The sequence below is a fragment of the Dasypus novemcinctus genome, chromosome 21, assembly GCF_030445035.2.
Source record: "Dasypus novemcinctus isolate mDasNov1 chromosome 21, mDasNov1.1.hap2, whole genome shotgun sequence".
NCBI classification, from domain to species: Eukaryota; Metazoa; Chordata; class Mammalia; order Cingulata; family Dasypodidae; genus Dasypus; species Dasypus novemcinctus.
In genome coordinates this window covers 46533889-46559703 of record NC_080693.1, presented here as the reverse complement: position 1 = coordinate 46559703, position 25815 = coordinate 46533889, and the positions used below count along the sequence as shown (strand labels likewise).

General features: G+C 38.1%; 1 protein-coding gene across 7 annotated transcripts in view; it reads right to left on the bottom strand.

Annotated features, from left to right (window-relative positions):
• TRIM37 (tripartite motif containing 37) overlaps window positions 1–25815 on the bottom strand; it is a 223966-nt gene that overhangs the window by 28966 nt on the left and 169185 nt on the right. For 5 of the 7 annotated variants that reach the window (XM_071210891.1, XM_058283891.1, XM_058283895.1 and 2 more), the window contains 2 exons: window positions 23419–23529; window positions 21231–21309 (listed from right to left, as the gene is read on the bottom strand). In XM_071210891.1, the coding sequence (XP_071066992.1) occupies window positions 21231–21309; window positions 23419–23529 (190 nt within the window). Of the gene's footprint in view, window positions 1–18650; window positions 18713–20061; window positions 20409–21230; window positions 21310–23418; window positions 23530–25815 lie in introns of those variants that run through there. The other 2 variants (XM_058283893.2, XM_058283894.1) reach the window with 2 other exon arrangements.

The window sequence follows — 25815 nt, the reverse complement described above, 5'->3', positions numbered from 1 at the left end:
AAGATACGTTACTTAGTGTTGGTCAGATTGCCTCAGAACTAAAAATAAAATCCTGAGATGGTAGTTTTCTTTCTTAGAAAGAAAATTTGCTGAGCGCTGCTACAACTGTTACTTTCCCCAGGAAATTCAGAAGAAATAAATATATTTAATCTTATATCTTGTCTCCCCATTAGCTTAACTGGGTGGGAGGAGAGATAGAGGAGTGAGTATGGCAGAACAGAAGATTAGGACCTGCCACCGGCTAAATTCTTCATATCTTCCAACGCTTTATTCTTAAAACTCTGCACCCCACCACTCAAGGTTTCCTTTTCTCCTTTTCACATAGCCTTTCAAACTGGAAGGAAGACAAGGAAACAATCAGGTGAGCTGTGGATCAAAGTCTGTCTAGACAGGGGTTCTTAACCTTTTCTGTTCCACAGACCCCTTTGCCAGTCAGATGAAATGAATACTATTATAACTTATCTATGCCATACATTCGTAACTGAAGAAAATGCTAGATTTCAATTAGAGGTCAGAGAAAATATAGTTTTTTTTTCAATTCAAGCTCAAGGGCCCCAAGAAGTATGGGGGGGGGAAGCAGAAGTGAGGGTGATAAAGCAAGGTACCTGCATCTAAGGGGAGACTGTATATAAGGTAGTAAAATTGAAACAGAAAAAGAAAATAAACCCAGTTAATACACTGCATCATTATACTCCTCTCCACACTGTTACATACTTTTAGATTAACTTCAGTTAACAACAATCTTGTAACAATTCTAAACTCCCAATTCCCTGGATTAATTCATCATTTAGCATAAAGCCAGTCCATATAACTGACTTTACATGGAACCCAAAGAAGCCAGAATTGAAAAAAGTGAAGTTTTGAAGGAATGATATATTTGAAGGGGCTTGCTAAAACAAAGAGAATGGTAGAAAAGGAACATTTTGAAACTAAGTATTATACACGTGGGAAAAAATTCCCTAAAATATAGTATTATTTACTTAGTTCAAAAGGAACGTCTCTTCCTGAAATAGGACACACAGAAGAAATAAGTAAACCACTAGGTTTGGTGAAATCATTTGATTTTTCATACAAAGTTACCCAAGTTGCCAAATGATCAGAAATGATGGCCTAGATTAAGTGTTTAACTGCTATAATTATTCATTTCCTTTTGGATCACAAGTTTTACATCTGTCATCTAAACAGCAATTAGTAAAGAACACACATTTCTATTTCACTTTGAGGAAAACGTACTTGTTCTTGGCCTAGGAATAACCTTAAGGAAGAGCCTTTCTTACTTAAATTTCAAACAAATCAGTTTCTTTTCAGAGTCCTGAAACTGTTAAGTGACTGCTCAGTAAGAAAGCTCTAGCCCTGGGAGTTAAAAGTTTAGCATTCCTCCTAGGATTTCATATAGAGTGTTGACTTATTGCTTCCAGTAGAGGAAGCTCCAGCGAAGATATGCCTTGCCTCAGGGCACAGGAAGGGGTCCTCACACACAGGTACTATCCTGATCTTTCTACTGCTTTAGGATCAGGGAAACATTAATTTGAGAAACTGACAGGAATAATATATATTTGGGGAAACCATCTCCCAAGTGAGTAACTGTAGTTTAGCCAAACATGAAAAATTATCTCTGCCAGTTTTTACACTGGGTGATCCTATAACTGAAACATCAGGGGTGGGCAATTAAACCAGGTAGAATAAAACTGAGTGGGAGGTGAGCTATGGAACAAGAGTTTCCACGTACACATAAAGGAGACACACTTAGACTCAAGCTGTGCAGAGCAGGAATAGAAAGGAAGACACCCTGTAACTGAAAGAAACTGATTAATGTGCCAGCCAGAGGAAAGGGTTTTAGAAACAGCATCCTGCCTGTTTTGTATCCCAAACCATAAAGAGCAGTTCATATTACCATTTGCTCTTAAGACTCCCTAAGCAGAATTTTAAAAGTGCTAAAACTCTACATAGACCATGAATCTATGCATTGGTTGATGTAAAGAACTAGAGGTAGAAAGAGGGGAAAGTTAATAAATGGCTTCCTTTGCAGCGAGAAATGAAAATATTTTAAAAAATGAAAATAGCTCTTGGGTTTTCTCTTTATTTTCCAAACATTCTATAATTGTACCACCTTCATAATTTAAAAAATAAATTATTTTGGATTAAAAACAAACTAAAACAGTGTTATACGTTTGCAATAATTAACAAGCTGTAGCTCAGTCTCCCCACCCCCCCCATAAGTATTGGAGAAAGGCTACCCTCCCCCCCAAGCCCAAGTGTCTAAGGGCAAGGCAATTTCCCACAGGCTAAGCTAAGAAACCACAGATGGAGTAAAGGGAGATGAAGACCTTCACTATCTGCATATCAGAGGGAGAAGAAAACTTCACTACTGCATATCAAAGGGAGATAAAGAAACCCTTTATTCCCTACAGATCAAAGAAACACCCACTCCTTCAGCATTCCAAAAAAACCTAACTCCATAACCCACTATCCTCTAGCCATACAAGGCAAAATATTCACCTCCAGTGCTTCCTCTTGATCCCTGCACTTCACTCGGACCCTCAAACCTCTCCCACCGTGCTGGTGGGGGGACTGAGGTCTGTTCTTCAGACCCCCTCCGTTGGCAGAGCTTCTCAATAAATTTCTGCCTGTGGTCATCAGTCTCCATGTCCCAATGAGCACCATTTTTCTCCAACAAATAGGTCATTAGATTTCCAAATTGTGGTTTTAAAATTAATTACACTAGTATGTTTTTCATTCAACAATGTGTACTTTATATATTTTAAGAAAAACAGGGATACTTCTAGCTTTTATGAGGTAGAGATAGAAGGAATGTCACTTGTTACATTTTTTTTCCAACCAAACTGAGGTCACAGAGCAACCAATAGAGCAAAACCACCAATCTGAAGAGGGAGGGCCAGGAGCCTACAGGGAAAAAAGACTCAAGTGCTCACTTACCTAGGGTAGCTGGTAACCCTTGGAAACAGTTCAGCTATTTAGAATATATGATAATTGGTGAAGGCAGGGTATGGATAGCAGGACATAATGATGGAATAATTTGACAGCAATATGCAAAAAACACAATGTCAATGCAAACTTCACAAAATATACAAAAATTAACTCCAACTGGATGATCTAAATGTAAAGTAAAAAACTATAAAACGTTTAGAGAAAAACAGCAGAAAATCTTCATTACTTGGGATTAGGCAAATAGTTCTAATATGACAACAAAAGCACAATCCAAGACGAGAACTGATAAATCAGACTTTTCAAATTAAGAGCTTAAACACTCTGTGAAAGTTTTTTTCCCCCCAAATTGGAACATATATGATTTGACATACTTTGTTTTTAGTTACAGTCTATTCCAAATAAACAGTAGTTTGGGGATTCTGTATTTAGTTATTATTATTATTTTTTTTTAAAAGAAGTTTTAGCTTCCGTAGATGTTACATCAGAAATATAGGGGAGGGAAGCAAACTTGGCCCAGTGGTTAGGGCGTCCGTCTACCACATGGGAGGTCCGCGGTTCAAACCCCGGGCGTCCTTGACCCGTGTGGAGCTGGCCCATGCGCAGTGCTGATGCGCGCAAGGAGTGCGCCCCATAAGGAGAGCCGCCCAGCACGAAAGTGCAGCCTGCCCAGGAATGGCGCCGCACACATGGAGAGCTGACGCAGCAAGATGATGCAACAAAAAGAAACACAGATTCCCAGTGCTGCTGATAAGGATGGAAAGCAGTCATAGAAGAGTACTCAGCGAATGGACACAGAGAACAGACAACTGGGGGGGGGAGGGGAGAGAAATACATAAAAAATAAAATCTTTTAAAAAAAAATATAGGGGATTCCCATGTCCCGCCCCCACCTCCTCCCACAATTTCCCACATTAACATGGTGTAGTACATTTATTACAATTGATGGACACATATTGAAGCACTGCTACTAACCATGAAATATACTTTACAGTTTACACTCTGCCCCACACAATCGTATAGGTTTTGACAAAATATATAATAGCCTGTATCCATCATTGCATTGTCATGTACAATTCCAATGTCCCAAAAATGCCCCATGTTATACCTACTCTTCCCTCTCCCTCCTCTCAGAACCTCTGGTGGCCACTGTCTTTCATATCAGTGTTACAAGTTCTTCCATTGCTAGAATAACAGTAAGTCTAATTTAGTCCATAGTTGTATTTCCCCCATTTACGTTCGTTCATTCCTCAATCTTGAGGATTTTGGGATGGTGATGCCCTTTAAAATTGAGAGGGGGCTTCGACCCCCTGGAGCAGATGGATAGAATTGTCTTGCTTGCAGTTGTGGATACTCCCTGTATTTTGGGAAAGGTGTTGTCAATTATCCATTTGTTAGTTGTCCAGGCAAGTCCAATGAACTGGACTCTGGGGGCCACTGCCTTTACATCAACGATAATAGTTTTACATTGGTAGAAAACTAAGTCTATAATCGAACAGTAATAGGTCTACTTTAGTCTAAAGTTAATTCCCCAATCCTGAGGATTTGGGGATGGTGTTGCCCACTCTATTGACAGGGAGCTTAGATCCCATGGGGCAAATGGAGGGAACCGAAAGACACTGTTAAAAGAATGGAAAGAGAAGCAACAGACTTCCGGGAAGATGGCAGATTAGAAAAGACATAGGAATCTCTTCTTGCCTAGAAAAATAACTAAAAAAAAAAACAGGCAGAAATGACTGCAAAAAAAGGTTCCAGGATTCAGAACATCAAGGGAAGCCTGGACATTACTCAGAAGAGAGGGGAACAGGGAAAAAATCTCGATGGAAATACTCTGAGTACAAAGGTGCAGCTTCAGCCACCTGCACAGTTCCCCAATCCTATGAGCAAACAAGTTTAAATTTCCGGGTCTCAGGCAGCTATTGACAGAGAGGAAAACAAGGATGCACCTTCCCAGAAAAGGACAGACAGGTATGCAACCTAAGCTGATTACATTTTTGGCCAACAAAGTTGGTCTCCTGTGTTACACCAGCCCTTCCAGGCCAGATGGGACCACACCATTGTTTGCCTTGGGAGCACACACAGGACTAAAGAGATCTCACCGTCTCAATCACCCTCCCTACTGACTGGGACTGGTTGTTGAGGATGCAGACAGAAGTGGAATTATTTATGACCCAGGAACGGGAGGTGTATTATGGTTGTGGTTAGATAAATGTTAGACAACGGCCTCTGAGAAAGTTTGAATCAGAAGGCTCTGAACAGCTTCCAGGCAGGATCCTGTCATACTGCTGCCATCTGTGTTGCAGGGAACACACTCTGACCAGGTTTTGAACTGAGATGGCTGCCTAAGAGCTCCATCTTCAGACAAATCAAGGAAATGCATGTGAAGAAATTAAAAGCATAATAAATAAACACGGGAAAAAATAAAAATAAAAAAATAACAAAGTAACTATGAGAGGCTTTTCTGGTCTTTACAGCTTCCCTCCCCAAGGCCCTTAAAGCAGGTCTGCAACCCATTATGGGCCCAGAGTTGAGTAACTAATAGGGATAACCCTAAAGACCTAGAAGAGATTGAACCAAGAATCAAAGAAAGGCAGTAACAGAGCCTCCTGCAACTAAATCCCTATGAAAGAGAGATAACTGAGCATCAGAATAAACTCACCATCATAAAGAGATGCCTAGACATCAGCAAAACATTAAAAACTATATTAAAAAAATGGAAGAAATGGTACAAGAAAAAGAATCTATCAAAGCCCCAGATAAGACACATAATTTGAGATAACTAATCAATGAGGTTCATACAAATTTGCAAAATCAAATTAATGAGTTGAAAGACAATATGGCTAATGTGATAAAGGACATAGAGAAGACACTAAGCTAGCACAAAGAAGAAGTGAAAACCTGAAAAGTAACAGAGCTCACTGGAATGAAAGACACAGCAGAGATGATCAAAAACACCTTACAGGCATTTAAAAGCAGACTCAATATGACAGCAGAAAGAATAAATGATGAAGAAGACAGAAGAGCTGATATTGAAGAGAGGGAAGGAGAGAGATAAGAATGGAAAAAATTAAGCAGGGACTCAGGGAGTTGAATGATAACACAAATGGCAGCAACATACAAATCATGGGAATTCCAGAAGGAGAAGAGAAGGGAAAAGAGTAGAAAGAGTATTTGAGGAAATAATGGCTGAAAATTTCTACACTCTCATGAAAGAAATGAAGTTACATGACTAAGAAGCACAATGTAGCCCTATCAGAGTAAATGTGAACAGATCTATTCATTTCATATACTACTTAGAATGTCAATGTCAAAAATATGGAGAAAATTCTGAGAGCAGCTAGGGAGAAGCAAACCATCACATACAAGAGATGCCCAATAAGACAATGTGGATTTCTCATCAGAAGCCTTGGAGGCGAGAAGATAATGGTATGATACAATCAGGATACAGAAAGAGAAACACTGCCAGCTGAGAATTCTTTATTCTGGAAGATTTATCCCTCAAATATGAAATTGAGTTTAAAATAGTCACAAATAAACTGAAATTAAGAGAGTCCACAAAAAAAGAATCCTCCATGCAGGTAGTATTAAAAGAAGCCTTATACCCTGAATGAAAAAGAAAATAAGATACGACATATGAAAACCAAAGAATATAATGGTATAAGTAAATAATGCATTTCTAGTAATATTGAAAGTAAATGGATTAAACTTCCCAATCAAAAAACTTAGACCCAGGGATAGAAATCAGCTAAAAGTGAAAGATAAGAAGAACATACTCCACGCAAATAGGAACCAAAAAAGAGCAAGGTAGCAATACAAATATCATACAAAACAGACTTTAAATGCAAAAAATTATAAGAGAAACAGAAAGCCATTATATATTAATAGAAGGGACAATCCACCAGGAAGAAATAACAGTCATAAATGTCTATGCACCTAACCAGGGTGCCCCAAAATACATGAGGCAAATTCCGGCAAAACTGAAGGGAGAAATAGACATCTCTACAATAACAGTTGGAGATTTCAACATGTCACTCACATCATTAGATAAAACTAGACAGAAGATCAAACAAGGAAACAGAGAACTTGAATAGTATGAAAAACAAGCTAGACCTAACATATATAGAATGTTGCATCCCAAATCGGTGGGTTATACATTCTCCTCAAGTTCTCATGGATTTTTCTCCAGGATAGACAACATTAGGTCACAAGGCAGTTCTCAATAAATATAAAAAGACTAAACTTATATAAAACACCTTCTCAGAACATAATGGAATGAAACTGGAAATCAATAATAAACAGGAAAGGGGAAATTTTGCAAATGTATACACGCTAAGCAATACATTCCTAAAAAATCACTGGATCAAAGAAAAAAGAGCTAAAATCAAAGATCTAACTGAAGAACTAGAGAAACCAGATGCAAGGGGGAAAGTTAACACTGACCCCACGGAAATAAAAAGCACCATTAAAGGATATTATGAGAAACTGTATGCTAACAAACTAGACAACCTACATAAAATGGACACATTTCTAGAAACACAACCTAATTCGACTCTATAAGAATACATGAACTTAACAAACCAATCACATTTAAAAAGACTGAATCAGTCATCAAAAATCTAACAAAAGGAAAGCGACTGTGGCCCAATCAGCTGGGCTCCTGACTACCATACGGGAGGCCCTGGGTTCGTGTCCTGGGGTCTCCTTGTGAAGGCAGCCTCGCCCGCACACCACGGAGAGCTGCTGGCCTGCAAGCACCATGGAGAGCCGCCCCTGACTCCAAAAACTGCGGAGTGCCCTCTGGCCCCCAAGTGCTGTGGAGAGCTGACTCAGCAAGATGATGCAACAAAAAAAAAAAAGGAGACAAGTAAAAACACATAAGAGCGCTCAGCAAATGGACACAGAGCAGACAACAAGCAAGCCGCAAGGGGGGGAGGGAAATAAATAATAAATACAGACACACAGAAGCACACACAATGAATGGACAGAGAGAGCAGACAGCAAGCAAGATGCAAGGGGGGAGATTAAAAAAAAATTTAAGAACAGGGAAACAGATGTGGTTCAAGTAATTGAGCTACCGCCTAGCACACGAGAGGTCCCAGGTTCACTCCCCAGTGCCTCCTTGAGAATATGAGCAAGACAATGAGTTGGAATGATGGGCAGGTGCATCAAGCTGATGCAACAAGGAAATACAAAGAGGAATGACAATGACAGACAAAACAAAGCAGGAAGCTGAGATGGCTCACGTGATTGAGTGTCTCTCTTCCACACTGCAAGTTCCAGGTTCAGTTCTGGATGCCTCCTAAAGAGAAGATGAGCAGATGCAGAGAGAACACAGTGAATGGACATAAGAGAGCAGACAGCGAGTGCAACCAATGGGGGTGGGGAGAATAAATAAAAAGAACAAATCTTAAAATAAATAAATAACAACAAAGAACACTCCAGGACCACACAGCCTCTCAAGTGAATTTCTACCAAGCATTTCAAGAAGAATTAACACCAATCCTGTTTACACTTTTCCAAAAAATTGAAGAGGAGGGAAAATTACCCAACACATTTTATGAAGCCAACATCATCCTAATACCAAAGTCAGATAAAGATACAAGAAAAGAAAATTACAAACCAATCTAATGAACACTGATGCAAAAATCCTCAACAGAATACTTGCAAATAGAATCCAAGAGCATATTTAAAGAATTAATACACCATGAGCAAGTGGGAGTTACTCCTGGTAGGCAAGGATGGTTCAACATAAGAAAATCAATTACCGTAATACACCACAGTAACAAATTAAAGGGAAAAAAACATGATTAACTTGATCAGTACAGAAAGGGCATTAGATAAAATCCAGCATCCTTTCTTAATAAAAACACTTCAAAAGACAGGAATAGAGGGAAATTCCTCAATATGATAAATGGCATAATTGAAAAACCCATAGCCAACAACATATTCAATGGGGAATGGTTGAAAGCTTTCCCTCTAAGATTAGGAACAAGACAATGATGCCCATTGTCACCACTATTAGTCAATAATCTGCTAGAAGTTCTAGCCTGAGCAAAGAACAAGAAAAATAAATAAAAGGCATCCATGTAGAAAAAGAGGAAGTAAAATTCTCACTATTCAAAGATGACATGATCCTATATTTAGAAATTTCTAAAATGTCTACAAAAAAGCTACTTGAGCTAATAAATGAATCCAGCAAAGTGGTAGATACAAGATGATCACACAAAAATCAATAATGTTTCTGTGCAGTTTATTGAACAATTTGAGCAGGAAATCAGGGGGAAAATTCCATTTACAATAGCAACAAAAGATTCAAATATATAGGAACTAATTTAACCAAAGATGTACCGGACCTATATTCAGAAAACTTAAAAAACATCAGTAAAATAAATCAAAGAAGACCTAAACAAATGGAAAGGCATTCTGCGTTCATGGATTGAAAGACTAAACATTGTGACATTATCAGTCCTACCAAAACTGACTTATGGATTCAATGTAATACCAATCAAAATTCCAAAAACCTACTTTACAGAAACAGAAAAGACAATTACAAAATTTACTTAGAATGGAAAGGGGACCCAAACAGTCAAAAGCAATCTGAAAATGAAAAGCAATGTGGGAAGACTTCCACTGTATGACCCTGAAACATACTACAAAGGTACAGTGTTCAAAACAGCATGATATCATGCGAGGTCCCACGTTTGATCCCTGGTATCTCCTGTAAAAAAACAAACAAACAAAAAACAGTCTGGTATTGGCATAAAGATAGACATTATTTTCAGTGGAAAAGAATTGAGAGCCAGAAATAACTCCTCTTCTCCATGGCCAACTGTTTTGTTTTTTTAAAAGATTTATTTTATTTTTATTTATTTTTCCCCAGCCCCTCGTTGTTTGCATTCACTGTGTCTGTTTGTTGTGTGCTGGTCTTCCTTTTTTAGGAGGCACCAGAACTGAACCCAGGACCTCTTATGCAGAGAGAGATGCCCAACCGCCTGAGCCGCACCTGCTTCCCACTTTATTGCGTCTCTCACTGTGTTTCCTTGCTGTTTCTCTTGGTTGTATCATGTCACTGCAGTCACCTTGTTGCATGAGCTCACCGTGTCAGTCCCAACTGGTTTTTTATAAGCCTACCAAGTTCATGTTTACAGGCAAAGCAGTCTCTTCAACAAATGGTACTAGGAGTACTGGATATCTATAACAAAAAGAATGAAAGAGGACCCCCATCTCACCCCCTATATAAGAATCAACTCAAAATGGATTAAAGACCGAAATATAAAAGCCAGGATCATAAAGCTACTAGGAAATGTAGGAAAACATCTTCAACATCTTGTAGTAGATGGTGGTTTCTTGGACTTTATACCGAAAAGCACAAAAAAACAAAAGAAAAAAAGATGAATGGGACCTCCTCAAAATTAAATACTTTTGCATCTCAAGAACTTGCCAAAAGGTGAAATGGCAGCTGACTCAGTGGGAGAAAATATTTGGAAATCACATACCCATAAGGGATTAATATCCATATTAAATATCCATGATATATAGAGATGCTACAATTCGACTATAAAAAAATGGGCAAAAGATTACAACAGACACTTGTCCAAAGAAGAAATACAAGTGGCAAAAAAACAAAAACCCCACACACATGAAAAAATGTCCAATATCACTAATGATTAGGGCAGTGCAAATCAAAGTTAAAATGAGATATCATTTCACAGCTCTTTGAATGGCCAATATTAAAAAGACATAAAACTACAAGCGTTGGAGAGGATTCAGAGAGATGAGGGATATTTATTCGCTGTTGGTGGTAATGGAAAATGTTTCATTTACTGTGTGGTACTGTTTGGCAGTTCCTAAAGAAACTGAACACATGTGCCGGTTGAGCCCCAAATCTTAGCTGAGTTACAACTCCTACTCTCCAGTTCATTGGATTCACCCAGGACAACCAACAAGGAGATGATGATGGACAACACCTCTCCAAAGGAACAGAGTATCTGCAACTCCAACCAAGACAGTGCCATCCATCTGACCCATGGAATCTACGCTCCCTGCCAATTAGAAACAGAGTGGGCATCACCATCCCAAAATCCGCAAGACTGAAGAATGAACAACAGACTAAAGTAGACTTATTATTATTATTCTGCTATAGACTTATTCTTATTCTAGCAATGGAAGAACTGATATCATTGATATAAAGGCACTGGCCATCAGAGGTTCTGAGGGGACGGAAGAGGAGGAATAGGTGTAACATAGGGGCATTTTTGGGACATTGGAATTGTCGTGCATGACACTGCAATGACGGATATAGGCCATTACACATTTTGTCAAAACCTATAAAATTGTGTGGGGCAGAGTATAAACTATAATGTAAAGTATATTCCATGCTTCAGTATGTGTTCATCAATTGTAACAAATGTACCACACTAATGAAAGATGCTGTTAATGTGGGAAGTGTGGGAAGGGGATGGGGTGGAATATATGGAAATCTCCCATATTTTTTATGTAACATTTATGTAATCTAAAGCTTCTTTTAAAAAAATAAAAAATTAATAAAAATTAAAAAGAAAAAAAGGCAAGTTGAATATATATTTGCCATCTGAGCCGGCAATACCACTATTAGGTATATACCCAGAAGAACTGTGGGCAGTGACACCAACAGACATCTGTACACTAATGTTCCTAACAGCATGATTCACAATTGCCAAAAGATGGAAACAACCCAGGTGTCCATCAATCGATGAATGGATAAAAAAGTATGTTGTATCACATGATGGAATATTATGTACCTGTAAGAAGAAATGAAATCATGAAGCATATGACCACATGGATGAACCTGGACGCATTATATTGAGTGAAGCAAGTCAGACACAAAAGGACAAATACTGTATGACTGTGTTACTATGAACTAAATATACTGTATAAACTCATGAAGTTAAAAAACTAGAATATGTTACCAGAAAATAGAATGAGGTTAGAGAATGGACAGCTGAGGTTAATCTGTGCAGAATTGGTAAAAGGTTGTTTGTTAATCTTTGGAAATTAACAGGAAAGGTGAAAGCACAACATAATGTTTGTAACTAGCAGTGCTATTATATGGGTATGACAGTGGTTGAAAGGGAAAAGTCTAAGGTCATGTATATTACTAGAAGGAAAGCTATAAAATGTGACATACTTTGTTCATCAATTTTAACAAATGTACCACCTTAATTAAAGATGTTATAAATCGGGGAAAATATGAAAGGCAGAGGGGTGGGGTATATGTGAATCCCACTTATTTTCTATGGAACTTTTGTATAATCTAAAACGTCTTTAAAAGTAAAGAAAAAAATGTAACATGGATCTCTACAGCACAGGGAAACCTCAAGTGAAATGTGAATATGTGTAATGTTGCATCTATATGACGTTTTTCTTTGAAATTAAAAAATCTGTGTTAATGTTACAAGATGTTCACATCCAACAAAAGGAAAAAAACACTATGCTAAGTGAAAGAAACCAGACGGAAAGTACTATAGATTGTATGATTCCATTTACATAAAATGTAAATATAAATCAATTTATAAAGATGGAATTAGATTAGTGGCTATGTAGGGCTGCAAAAGGATAGAAGGATTTGAGAGGTGACTGCTAAGGGGAACAGTTTTTCTTCTGAGTAAATAGTTCTAAAATTTCTGTGGTGATGAATGCACAACTCTGTGATTATACTAAAAGCGACTGATTGTATAATTTGGATAGATTGTATGGAATGTGAATATATCTCAAAACTGCTTTTAAAAAGGAAGAAAAGTAAAAAGAAAAGTGACTGGGGAAAAGTATTTGCAAGTCCAATAAAGGACTTTGTAGCAGCCTGGCATTGTTCATGAATTCCAAAAATAGTTACTGGACTACACACGTAAACTGGTCTGTCAGAGGCATCACTTTAAATTGATTAAATTATGACTGGCCCCATCAGTAGGGCATTGAGTCCCTGCCCCTTGGTGGGTGGGGACTCACAGAGAAAAGACATGGCAAAGGACAGAGCTGGAGTTTTGATGCTGGAGTTCTGATGTGGATTTTGGGGAAGTAAAGACACATAGGAGGAGGACACAAGGGAGTTTTGAGCTGGAGCCCAGGAAGTATGCACACAGAAGAGCAGCGCAGCTAAGACCAGAGAGAATCAAGTCCCGGAGAGAGAGCCAAAGCCTAGAGAGCCTGATGGCCTACAGCTGCTACTGGAAGAAGCTGGGACCATGGAGCCTAAGAGGAAGAGGAAGGTTGAACACTGGCAGTCATCTTGCTCCAACACATGGCGAGAGACTTTAGTGAGGGAAATAACTTATGCTTTATGGCCCGGTAACTGTAAGCTTCTACCCCAAATAAATACCCTTTATAAGAGCCAACAGATTGCTGGTATTTTGCATCAGTGCCCCTTGGGCTGACTAATACAGAATTATATCCAGATGATTTAAAAAACCTAACAGTGAGAAAACAAGCCAGCCAATTGAAAAACAGACAAAACACTTAAGACACTTCACCAAAGTGGTAAATAAGCATATGGAAGTATGTTCAAAATATTTGTCATAAGGAAAATGCAACTTAAAAGTGCTTTGTGATACTACTACACAGCTATCAGAGGGGCTAAAATTAAAAATACTGATAGTACCAGGTGCTGGTGAATAAGCAAAATGATAGTGTAACTGCTGGAACAGTTTGGCATTTTCTTTTAACAATAGGTAAATGAATCAATGATGATATATCCATAAAGAAAGAACTACTGATTCACACAAAGCAGATGACACTTAATTGCACTTTGCTAATGCAATTAAATGAAAGACTACATATTGTATGATTCCATTTATGACACTCTGAAAAGGGAAAACTAAAACAACAGAATATAGATCAATGGTTGCTAAGGGCTAAAGGATGGGAAGTTACCTATAAAGGGCCAGTACAAGGAAATTTTGGGGGAGAATGAACTGTTTTGTATGGTGCTGTGGTGGCAGATACATGACTATGCATCTGTCAATATCCAAAGAATGGCACCCTACAATGACTGAATTTTAATATATGTAAATTTAAGAAAATCAGTCAGGATGTATGTGGGAGGACAAAATGCAGACTTTAACAGATGAATTGAACTGTATTACAAATGAATCACATAATCACACTGAAAGGGCGAGGGAAGAAAGGAACTAATGTAACTTTGAACCTAAGGACCTACATAACTTTGTAAAATAGTGTTTCAACATGATACTGAAAGACTAAAGACAAACAGAACTATACCAAAACACTGTATGCTAGTTATTAAATTTGTTTCTCAAGGGGTATAGGTTAAAAATTCCAAAACCATTTGGTTGTGTAAATAGGGTTGAACAAGTCAGTAAATATATTTTAGATAATGACAGCCAGAGAAATACATGTAAGTAAGGAAATGTGGAACTCCAGAATGAACCCTGTGATGCTGGGTAGGAGTCACAGGTATCCACACAGACTCATGCCTTCAAAACAGAAACACACAAAAATAAATACAGATGTGTCTGTATAAATAAGTACATATATGTTTCCTACTCTACCCACTGAGAGAAACTAGAAGCAGTGACATTCTAGTAACAATAAGCATGTTAGCACTCAAATCTTTGTTTCTAAAATTCATTCTCCATTAAAAAAATCATAGTTCCTCAAAGAAGTGGTTGATTCCAGGATTGAGACAGGGAAAAAAACAAAATAAGCAAGGAGCATCTTGTAGTTCCAGGAAATAATGATTTTTTTTTTTTTTAAAGTATGATGGGGGCATATTTCTTTGGACACAGGAGCCAATCTGAAAGAGCTTCCATTGGCCGAAACTAGAATAAGTTCAATTACAAAACAAATAATGACAGTACTGGAACATAACTTAAGAGAATAAAATAAATATTCATGAATCATACAGTTATAAATAAATAGTTAAACAAAGAAATGGGGAAAGGACTTCTTATAGAATTCTAATTAATAAATGTACAGAAAATGAGAGGAATAGAAAATCCACCATTAGAACACTGTACCGGAAGCAGACTTGGCCTAATGGATAGGGCGTCTGCCGACCAGATGGGAGGTACGTGGTTCAAACCCCGGGCCTCCCTGACCTGTGTGGAGCTGACCCATGCATAGTGCTGATGCGCGCAAGGAGCACTGTGCCACGCAGGGGGTCTGCAGTGTAGGGGAGCCATACGTGCAAGGAGTGCACCCTGTAAGGAAAGCCGCCCAGTGCGCCTGCCCAGGAGAGCTGGCACAGCAAGATGATGCAACAAAAAGAAACACAGATTCCCAGTGCTGCTGCTAAGGATAGAAGCAGTCACAGAAGAACACACAGCAAATGGACACAGACAGCAGACAACTGGGGGAGGGGGGAAGGGAAGAGAAATAAAAAATAAATCTTAAAAAAAAACAAAAAAAAAAACCACTGTAGTAATAACCGTTACAGGCAAGATCCACTGGTGGATGAGAAAATTAGTGGGCAAAAGTTATAAGCAGAAATGGGATATTTGTATAGTCCCCAAGTATCCGCCCTCAAATATTTAGTAATTTCTAAGGGGAAAATAGTAAATATAGAGTGGAAAATCCTAGCAGATACCACCTTAACCAAGTAATCAACCTTTACCCTGATAAGAATGCACTGAGGAGGGCCTATCACATCTGTGGTATAATTCCCAATAATGCATAACCTCAATAATGCATAACCTGAGTATAAGAAAACAACAGGCAAATTGGAGGAGAGAGTGTATAAAATAATTGTTCCTTTTCAAAATTGTCAAAGCCAAGAAAGACAAGGAAAGACTAAGGAACTGTCACAGATCAGAGAAGAATACAGAGATGACAACTAAATATAAAGTAGGATCCTGAACTGGATCCTAGAAGACAAAGAGGACATTAGTGAAATAACTGGTGAACAAATTCTATAAGATCAGTTAATAGTATTGTAACCAAGCTTAATTTCTTAGCTTTGATCATTGCTCTATGGTTATATAACATGTTAATAAAAAGAAGAGCTGGGCAAAGGTTAACAGAAAATTCCAGATGATATTTCAGTTCTTTTGTAAATCTAAAATTATCTCAAAATAGAACAATCTTTAGGTTTTAATTATTAGGTGCTAGAATGTTGGGTTTGGTGCAAGTGTGAGGAGATAGAAAAACCAGCAACTCATTCTATCCCATCCAGTGGTGTCAAACCTTAAAATAATCACACAACCTCACTGAATCTCAGAGATCTCTGCCAAGTGGATATGATACACAACTCATCCACTTCAAAGGTTACTTTAGAAATCAAAGACACAAGGTGGTCAAAGTAGTCCACAAACAATATGTACATGCACAATCTCAGCACTAGTCTGACATCTTTAGACTGAAAGAAAACCCTATTAAGAAGAAATTTCCTAGGAAGGAACTTGAGACAAAAACACTAAATATCAAAGCAAGGTAATGGAGGAAGGAAAGACTAAGAGAAACTATGACCTTCAGCAAAAGGGGAAGTACATTGAAGACTTCATTGAAAAAAAAAATGGTGGGGATTCTAGCAGGGCACACAAAGTTGAAAAAGGTAGGATTAACAGGGTCAGAAGCAAATGACTGGGGATCTGGTCCCCTACTCAGGACTTAACATAGATCGTTGGTTATGACAGCTAGAAGGAGGAGTAAGGGGGAAGAGATCCCCTTTGTGCTACATCTCTTATCGATCGGATCATGAATAACCAGGTGGTGGTGGTGGTGGGCAGGTGGGCGGGGAAAAGCCCAGGTATCTTCTACCATGTCTCTTTCCTCTCTTCCTCACTGCTACCTGAAATCTAGCACAGCCAAGGCAGGCAAGGCAGAGTGAAAATATGGCTGCCTTGCCTATTTGAGGAACTGGGCAAAAACTGTATGTATGTAAGACAGCTATGGGTGGAGGAACGACATTTTCCAAAGAAGTCACTACTAAAAGGTAACAAGTCCTTTCATCTTTGGAAAAACTGTTTGGTCTTCTTCCAGGTTAATTAAGATTCTAGAATGACTTGGATGAACGATGCTCTCACCCTTCAGCATATTTTAAAAACTAAGCACAAAATAACTCATCGAATGTTTGATATTTTTAACTTAAAAATATGCTTTCTAAAACCTAAATTTTCTATTCTCAAAGAACGTGAGCACAACCTATTAACATCATTGTTGGGGCAGGAGTCAGCAAACTTTTTCTGTAAAGGACCAGACAGTAAATATTTTAGGATTTGCTAGCCATACTTTCTCTGTTTCAGCTACTTAATTCTGTCTGCTTTGTAGTATAAAAGCAGCCATAAATGATCTGTAAATGAATATTTAGTTTTATTTATAAATAAAACTTCATTTATAAAAACAGGCAGTGGTAGGAATTTGGCCTACTGCTTGACTAAACAGTGCCAGATACCTTGTAGACAGATGCTTGGCTCTTAGAGGCTCTCCTCAATGGATTGTGACTTTATATACCCTGGATATTTCTTACTATTGTTATTCCAAAACAACATTACTTGAGGTGAGCTGGGGAGCCCCCCAAAACATGATTTTCTTCACCATAGCAACACTGCTTTTGAGCAATTCAATCCATTAGCTAAGGTGGTTGTTTTTTTTCTCAAGCAGTTTTATTCACACACTATATAATCCATCCAAAGTATACAATCAAAGGCTTTCAGTGTATTCAGAGCATTGTGCATTCAAGAGCAGTCAATTTTAGAATATTTTCATTGCTCCAAAAAGGAAAACCCTATAACCCTTATACCGCCCCCTCCATTACTGAAACAACAATGACGTGGTACCTCTGTTACAACTGATGAAAAAAAAAATCACTATATTACTGTTAACAATAGTACATAGACTACATTACGTGTTTTTTCCCCATATACCACCCTATTATTAATACCTATACGAGTGACGTACATTTGTTCTAGTTCATGGAAGAACATTCTTGTATTTGTACCGTTAATCACATCCATCACCGATAACAGGGGTTCACTACGCTATACAGTCCCATGTTTCAACCTCTAGCTTTCCTTCTGGTGACATACAGAACCCTAAACTTCCCCTTTCAACCACAACCACAATCGCACTCAAAATTCAGTGCTATTAAGTACATTCATAAAAACGTGCTACCAATAACTCTATCCATTTACAATCAACTTTATTAAAAGGAAGCGGATGTGGCTCAAGTTAGTGGTCTCCCATCTACCATATGGGAGGTCCAGGATTTGATTCTCGGGGCCTCCTAGTGAAGGCAAGCGGGCCCGTGCAGCTAGCTGGCCCACACGGTGAGCTGGTCCGAGCAGAGTGCTGGCCATGCAAGTGTGTTGGCCCAATTGGAAAGCTGATGCAGCAAGATGACGCAATAAAAAGAGACATGGAGAAGAGACAAGAGACACAGCAAACCAGGGAGCTGAGGTGGCGCAAGAGATTGAGCACCTCTCTCCCATTCCAGAAAGTCCCAGGATCAATTCCCGGTGCCACCTAAAGAGAAGACAAAAGACATAGAAGAATGCACAGCAAATGGAAACAGAGAGAAGAGAAAGCAGAGGAGGGGAGACTAGATAAATAAATCTTAAAAAAAAAAAAAATTCTGCACAAATTAAGCATCAGCTCCCTATTTTCTATTCTGGTTTGCAAGTTTTGTTTTGTGAAGACTCTTGTCTCCTTTAGTTATAAATATGGAGAAACTTATACTAGGAGGATGGTTACAGTATCATTTCTGTGGCAGCTTACTTTTTTTCTTCTTTTCAAGATGTGGGCTTCCCTCTTAAATATGGAACAAATGGGCTGGCTCCCTAAAATACATGAGATGATAATATAGTAATTAAGTTGAAACAATTTTTCCCTATAAAATTTTTGCACAAGCCGAAAAGAAGTATTTTTGAATTTTCATCAACCGAAAGCAGTCTTGCTAACATAGTGAACTCCGATTTCTACCAATTTTAATAAAAGATAACAAAAAAAAAAAAAAGGAAAAGAAAAAAAGAACAACGAACAAAACAAATTTCTACCAATTTAAAATGGTCTCAACCAAATCTCAATTCATCTAAAATAAGGGCAACACTCTTGGCTGTTTTATATACATCTGCAAAGAGGATAAGAAAAGCCAGAATAATACTCAAAACCCAAATAACCAAAGTATCACTAGCCATTCTGAGGAATGCATGGACTGAAAAAAAACCTCAAGGGGCCATGAAAAAAATAAGCAAAGATGAGAACACCTATGACTAAAAACAAAAAAAAAGACCAAAAGATATGTGAAAAAGACAGAGGGAGACAAAGTGTTGATAAACACACAAATGACACAAGAAAATGTCATGATTAAAGCATTGTGCTGAAAGTTTTCACAGAAAATTTCCCCAAGTTAATAGTCTAGTCTCAGTTTTCTCTACTGTAGTTCCTAACCACACATGGTTTTCTTTTCAAAAATAAAAGAAACTGTAAAGGTATACAAAAAAGCACTCAGTTATATATCAAATACAGGCCAAATAAACTATTTAGTGTAGGGAAAAATTAATACTAGCATTTAGTTGCATTTCGTGATTCATATGAGCCTCTATTATTTTTTAAATCTTCAAACCAATTCTTAACTATGGTTTGTTCTCAAGGCAGAAAGTCCAAAATTCTTTCATCTAATACAAGAGACATGCAGAGATAAATGAAAGCTGGATTAAAAATATGATTTCAGAGCAGACAATGGGGGGGGGGCAGTGGTTGGGGGGAAGGGGAGAGAAATAAAAAATAAATCTTAAAAAATAAAAAATAAAAAAATATGATTTCATCAAAATGTAATGAATGTGACTATATTTCCATCTAACAAAAGGGGAAATGTGTTAAAGACCTTAGAAATGTTTCAGAGCATTGCATGAAAAACTAGTTACTCTACAATAGCATGCTTATGCTATCTCCTATTCAGTTAGCAAATACTAAATTTCTAGTTCTCCTATGATTATAGTTCTCAAATATTTCCAACTGCCTGAAGGAGGGTAAGTAACCATATAAATTATGGAGACTATGTATAAATCTGTTAACTTCCTCATGCATTTACAGTGTACAGAGCTAAACAGCCTCTATTAAACAACAGGCAATATGACTAGTAAACAAGGGCTTCTGGTCCTAATTTTAATAAATTACAGAGGCATAATATTTTCCAAAGTTCATTTTATTAACAAAAAGTGTACACTGTTTTGAACAAAGTAAACCATTAATCACAGTATGCCGCAAGATGTTAGACACAGGAAAGGACAATTCTCATTAAGAAAAATGTACGCAGAAGAGATGTCTCTTACATGAGCATATATTCATGCTTTTTCAACAGTCTCTCAGGCAACTTTCAGTGTAATTTTCACAAATAGGTATAGCAGCTTAAACACAAATGCAGGAGCACAATCGCAAAATTTGGCAATTATTTTGGGCAAGTTGTGAGTATGAAAGACAAACTTATACCACAGTTTTACCTTCATGCATGACTCCTGAAATCAATAAAGGAAACTAAAGAAAACAAAGGAGAAAAGAGGATTTTAAAATAGGTGTTTCACTACAGATGTGTAGTAAAAGGCAGAAGAAATGAAATAAACTTAATGATCTTACATGTGTCCACATGACCAGGAACATAACCAATCTGCATTAACTCAATTCATTTAAAATAACATTTGCAAAAGTTACACAACAGAAGCAACAGGTGCCTTTAAACAGTGTGCCTGCACTTGAAGAAGCAAGAAAAGATAAATATATTAACTGTAACCTGTCAATATACCCCACAGAGGAGATTCAGTCTAGTGTTACTTCACTTATTCACATAAAGCGTCTATCGTCTACAGGGCAGAATCTATTCACAAGTAATTTTTCTGTTTACTAATCCATAGGCACTAATGAAATGACAAACTGTTAATTAAAACTCAAAACCTAAAGGTGGTTATTTAAATTCAACTGAAATACTAGCCAAAGAGGAGTGATGCTGAGCAGGTTATTGGGTGCATGCACTGCCTCTAGGAACATTTTCTGGCAATTAATTGCTCTTCTGTTTAAAAGACAAACTGCTTTATCTGAGTATAATTTACTGAAATAATTACACTCACTGTTGTTACATTATACTATAAGAATTTTTCCTGTATTATTAGTTTTCCTCATGTACAACTGTCATACCAGAACGCTGCCACTTTCTAACAGTTTCAGAATTACTTATTTCAAGTAGAGTTGATGGAAAATAACACCAAATCTGATTATCCGACTGATGAAAAATTTGAGCACCAACTACAGCAAATTTCAAGATAAAGGGAGCTTGAGAGTCAGTTCTCTTGGTTTGACAATTACCTTCCACTGTTTTCACCAGTATTGAAGCTGAGATCTTGAGGGCCTATTTGTTCACCGTCAGGAAAACTGGAACATGTGTCTAAGATTAGAAAATTAAAGGGAGTTAACATATTTTAATGAGCAGTACTTTCTAATCCAAGTCTTTAAATGACCTTATCAAATGTGTTATTTATGCAATAAAGATGTTCTGGGTTGTAGACAAAGCTTTGTCTTCAGAGAATTTGTATTGTGAGTCAGGGATAAGTTAACACAAAGGGACAATAAAGGAGGAAAAATAAAATAAAATGTGTAATAGACACCCACAATTTAAAAAAGAGAGGCACTGTCTCACTCACTAGTCCTCCTGGGGACACTGTGGGGACAGCTGGAGAAGAGAATAGGATACCATGATGATTACATTCTAAAGACTCAGACTCTGTAAACATAAAATGCATTTGAAAGCTAACAAAGTTGCACAGGCAAAAAATGACTACAAAATCCCACCCGCACTCAAAATAACTTGCTGCAAATCTGGCTGCTTCTTTTAGAAGCACAGAATGCTACCTAAAGGTTCTTTAATAATTTTTTTAAAAATCATCAAATGCTTGACTTTGTATTGAGAAAAACACTAGAACACTAGACAAATGAGTAAAATATAAAACTAACAAGCAGCAAGAATCTGCCATCATCATAATTCCTGGGTATCCTGGAGAGAAAATACTCTGGTTAATCACTATGTTCTCTGAGTGACTATAAATGAATATTAGGTATTTCTCTAAAATTTTAGTATATCTTTTTAATGTTTAATCTCTATTAGATCATCTCACAGCAGGATGGTTATGGTACATCCATTTGATAGACTATTAATTAAGCTACAACAAAATGAGGTTCAAATTTAAAGTGAAAAACAGAATACAAAACTATAAATTACTATTTTAATTAGGGGAAAAGTGCAAATAAAAGGAAAAGGGAAGCGGACTTGGGCCAGTGGTTAGGGCATCCATCTACACATGGGAGGTCTGTGGTTCAAACCCCAGTTCTCCCTGACCTGTGTGGAGCTGGCCCATGAGCAGTGCTGATGCGCGCAAGGAGTGCCCCCACGTAGGGGAGCCCCATGCGCAAGGAGTGTGCCCCATAAGGACAGCTGCCCAGCGCGAAAGAAAATTCAGCCTGCCCAAGAATGGTGCCGCACACACAGAGAGCTGACACAACAAGGTGACACAACAAAAAGAAACACAGATTCCCATGCCTCTGACAACAAAAGAAGCAGACAAAGAAGAACATGCATGCAGCAAATGGACACAGAGAGCAGACAATGGGGGGTTGGCGGGAGGAAGGAGAGAGAAATAAAAAAAAAAAAAAAAAGGAAAAGAAAACTAGACAAAATGTTAGCACTGGATTTCTCAAAGAGTGGGTTTTTTCCCCCAAGACTTTTTTTGGGAGGAAAGGGAATTAAAAACGATGAATCTGGGAAGTGGCTGTGGTTCCATCAGTTGGGCTCCCATCTACCATATGGGAGGCCCTGGGTTTCTGTCCCAGGGCCTCCTTGTGAAGGCAGGCTCGCCCAGCCCACAAGCACCAAGGAGAGCTGACTCAGCAAGGTGAGACAAGTAAACAAAAAGGGAGACAAGGAAAAAAAACCACAAAAGAGCATGTGGCAAAAGGACACAGAGAACTGACAACAAGCAAGCCTCAGGGGGGAAGAAATAAAAAATAAATAAACAAATGGATGAATCTGTAATCTGTATGCATTTCTAAGAAATCAGAAAGAGTTATCTTTTTAAAAGTTACCTTATATATAGAAAAGTTAAAAACATCTCTGGATTAAAAAAATAAAATCACATATCTCAAAACTCCCCAAGGGATGGCAAGTGTTTTTTAGAAAGGGGGATGTGGTAAGTATCATAGGCCTGCAGTCCAAACATGGTCTCTTGCATATTTTAATATGTATTTTGTTTGAGTTTTTTGACAACTCTTTATAATGTAAAAACCATTTTTAGGTCACAGGCTAAACAAAAACAGGTTGCCACTCTCTCTTCTACCCAGTAAGTAGCACTCATAATTACCTAAAAATGCCAAACAACATCTGCAGTTTTGTCAGTTTTCACCATAAAGTTTACTCATAGAATGCTGTCTCGCAAAAGACAATTTAAAAAAGAAGTACCAATAGCACTAGCAGAGGGGAAGGTTTATTAGTCATATACTGCACCTTCATCTGGGGGCTGTGCCATGAAGGAGCTGTGAAATCCATCCATGCTGTCATGCTCTTCCTGCTCCTCTGTCTCAGTATCACATTCAATATCACTGTCACTACTCATTTCTGGCATGAAAGAAGGGAATAAAGTGTTTGAGACAAGAATATTGTAAGCAAAAGGAAAAGGAAATCTCCATATCTACTATCTTATCTAATACGATTTTATATCGAATGTCAAGACAATATCATACCAAACAAAACAAAGAGAAAGTGACCACACAAACCACAGTGTTTTTTTTTTAGTTATTTAGAGGAATTGTCAGCAAACTACCTATTTTTGTACATTAAGTTTTACTGGAGTATACGTATTCATTTTTGTATTGTCTATGGCTCTTTTCATACTCTGAGAGCAGAACAGAGAAGTTGTGACCAAACTGTATGACCTACAAAGTGTAAAATACTTACTACCTGGCCCAAAGAAAGTTGACTGACCTCTGATTTAGAACATTTTAAATGTGAAAGGCCCTGAGGGGGCTTACACATGGGTAGGAATGCTTGTTGCCCTCAAAATGGATGTTTTTGGATCAAGATGGCACAGTGAAAAATTTCAGAGTTCTGTCACCCAACAAAAGCTTTGAACAATCATCAAAAAGTGGCAGAAACATCGTTCTCAGGGCTCCAGAATATAGCTAAAGGACTGCAGTAACAGAATGAGAATTGAATCACAAAAAAGGCTACTAAAAAGCAGAGCTGATTTCCCCATTTCCTGACCCTCAATGGCTCATGCAGAGCCAGTCCATGCTCACAGAGCAGATTTTCCCGGTCCTGGTTCCAGAGACAGCAGCGTATCCCTTAAGTGTACTCTGAGAACATATATATCTGGCCCAATCTATCTGGTGGTAGCCAGAGGGACTTCAGGGCCCTTTCCCCCTCCCCCTCCTTTTTCATTAGCCCCTGGCAATCCAGGAAAATTCTGTCTTGACACTAGCTGGATACAATTTCAAGGAACAGATGTTGCAGAGTCTGAATTCCAGCAATAACACATTAAGCTAGCAAAATGTCCAAGTTTCAACAAAAGATTATAAAACATATAAAGAAACAGGAATTGATGGCCAAGTCAAAGGAAATGATTAAAGCATCAGAAACCATCAGCGAGGAGAACCAGGCCTGGGGCATTCCAGACAAAGACTTAAAAAAAAAAACAACTGGTCCTAAATATGCTCAAAGAGCTGAAGGAAAACATGGATAGAGAACTAAAGGACACTGGAAAATGATGAACACAAAGAGAATAGTGCTAGAGATGGAAATTATGAAAAGGAAGTAAATAGAGCTGAAGATCATAATAAAAAAACCTAATTCCCTAGACGCATTCAGCAGCAGATTAGAAATGGCAGGAAAAATAATCAGTGCACTTGAAAATTTAAACCATCCAGTCTGAGGAGCAGAAAGAAGAAAAAATGAAGAAAAGTGAACAGAACCTGAGATTATGGGACACCACCAAGCACACCAATACATACAAAAGAAAAGGAAAAAGAGACAGAGAGAATATTCAAAGAAATAATGGCTGAAAATTTCCCAATTCAATGAAAGATATCAATATACACATCCCTCTCTCAAGACACTCAACAAAAGTCAAACACGAGAAACCCAAATAGACCTACACCGTGCCGTGTTATAAGCAAACTGTTGAATGTCAAAAATAAAGAATTCTGGTGAAACGGACTTGGCCTAGTGGTTAGGGCATCCGTCTACCACATGGGAGGTCCACGGTTCAAACCCCAGGCCTCCTTGACCCATGTGGAGCTGGCCCATGCGCAATGCTGATGCACGCAAGGAGTGCGCCCCATAAGGAGAGCCGCCCAGCGCGAAAGAAAGTGTAGCCTGCCCAGGAATGGCACTGTCCACAGGGAGAGCTGACACAAGATGGCGCAGCAAAAAGAGACACAGATTCCTGTGCCGCTGACAACAACAGAAGCGGACAAAGAAACAAGACGCAGCAAAGAGACACAGAGAGCAACCAGGGGGAGGGGGGAGGGGAGAGAAATAAGTCTTAAAAAAAAAAAAAAAGAATTCTGAAAGCCACAAGAGAGGAGCAACATGTCACATACAAGGGAGCCTCAATAACAGTAAGTGCCAATGTCTCAGAGGAAACCACAGAGGCAAGAAGGCAGTGGGAAGGAATATTTAAATACTAACAAAATCTACCAACCAAGAATTGTTTATCCGACAAAACTGTCATTCAAAAATGAAAGAGGAAGACATTCCCAGATGAACAAAAGCTGAGGGACTTCATCATCTCTAGACCAACCCTACAAGAGATGCTAAAGAAAGTTCTGTAAGGTTGAAAGAAAAGGACACAAGACAACTGATTGAAGTAACATGAAAAAATAAAGATCTCTGGTAAAGATAATG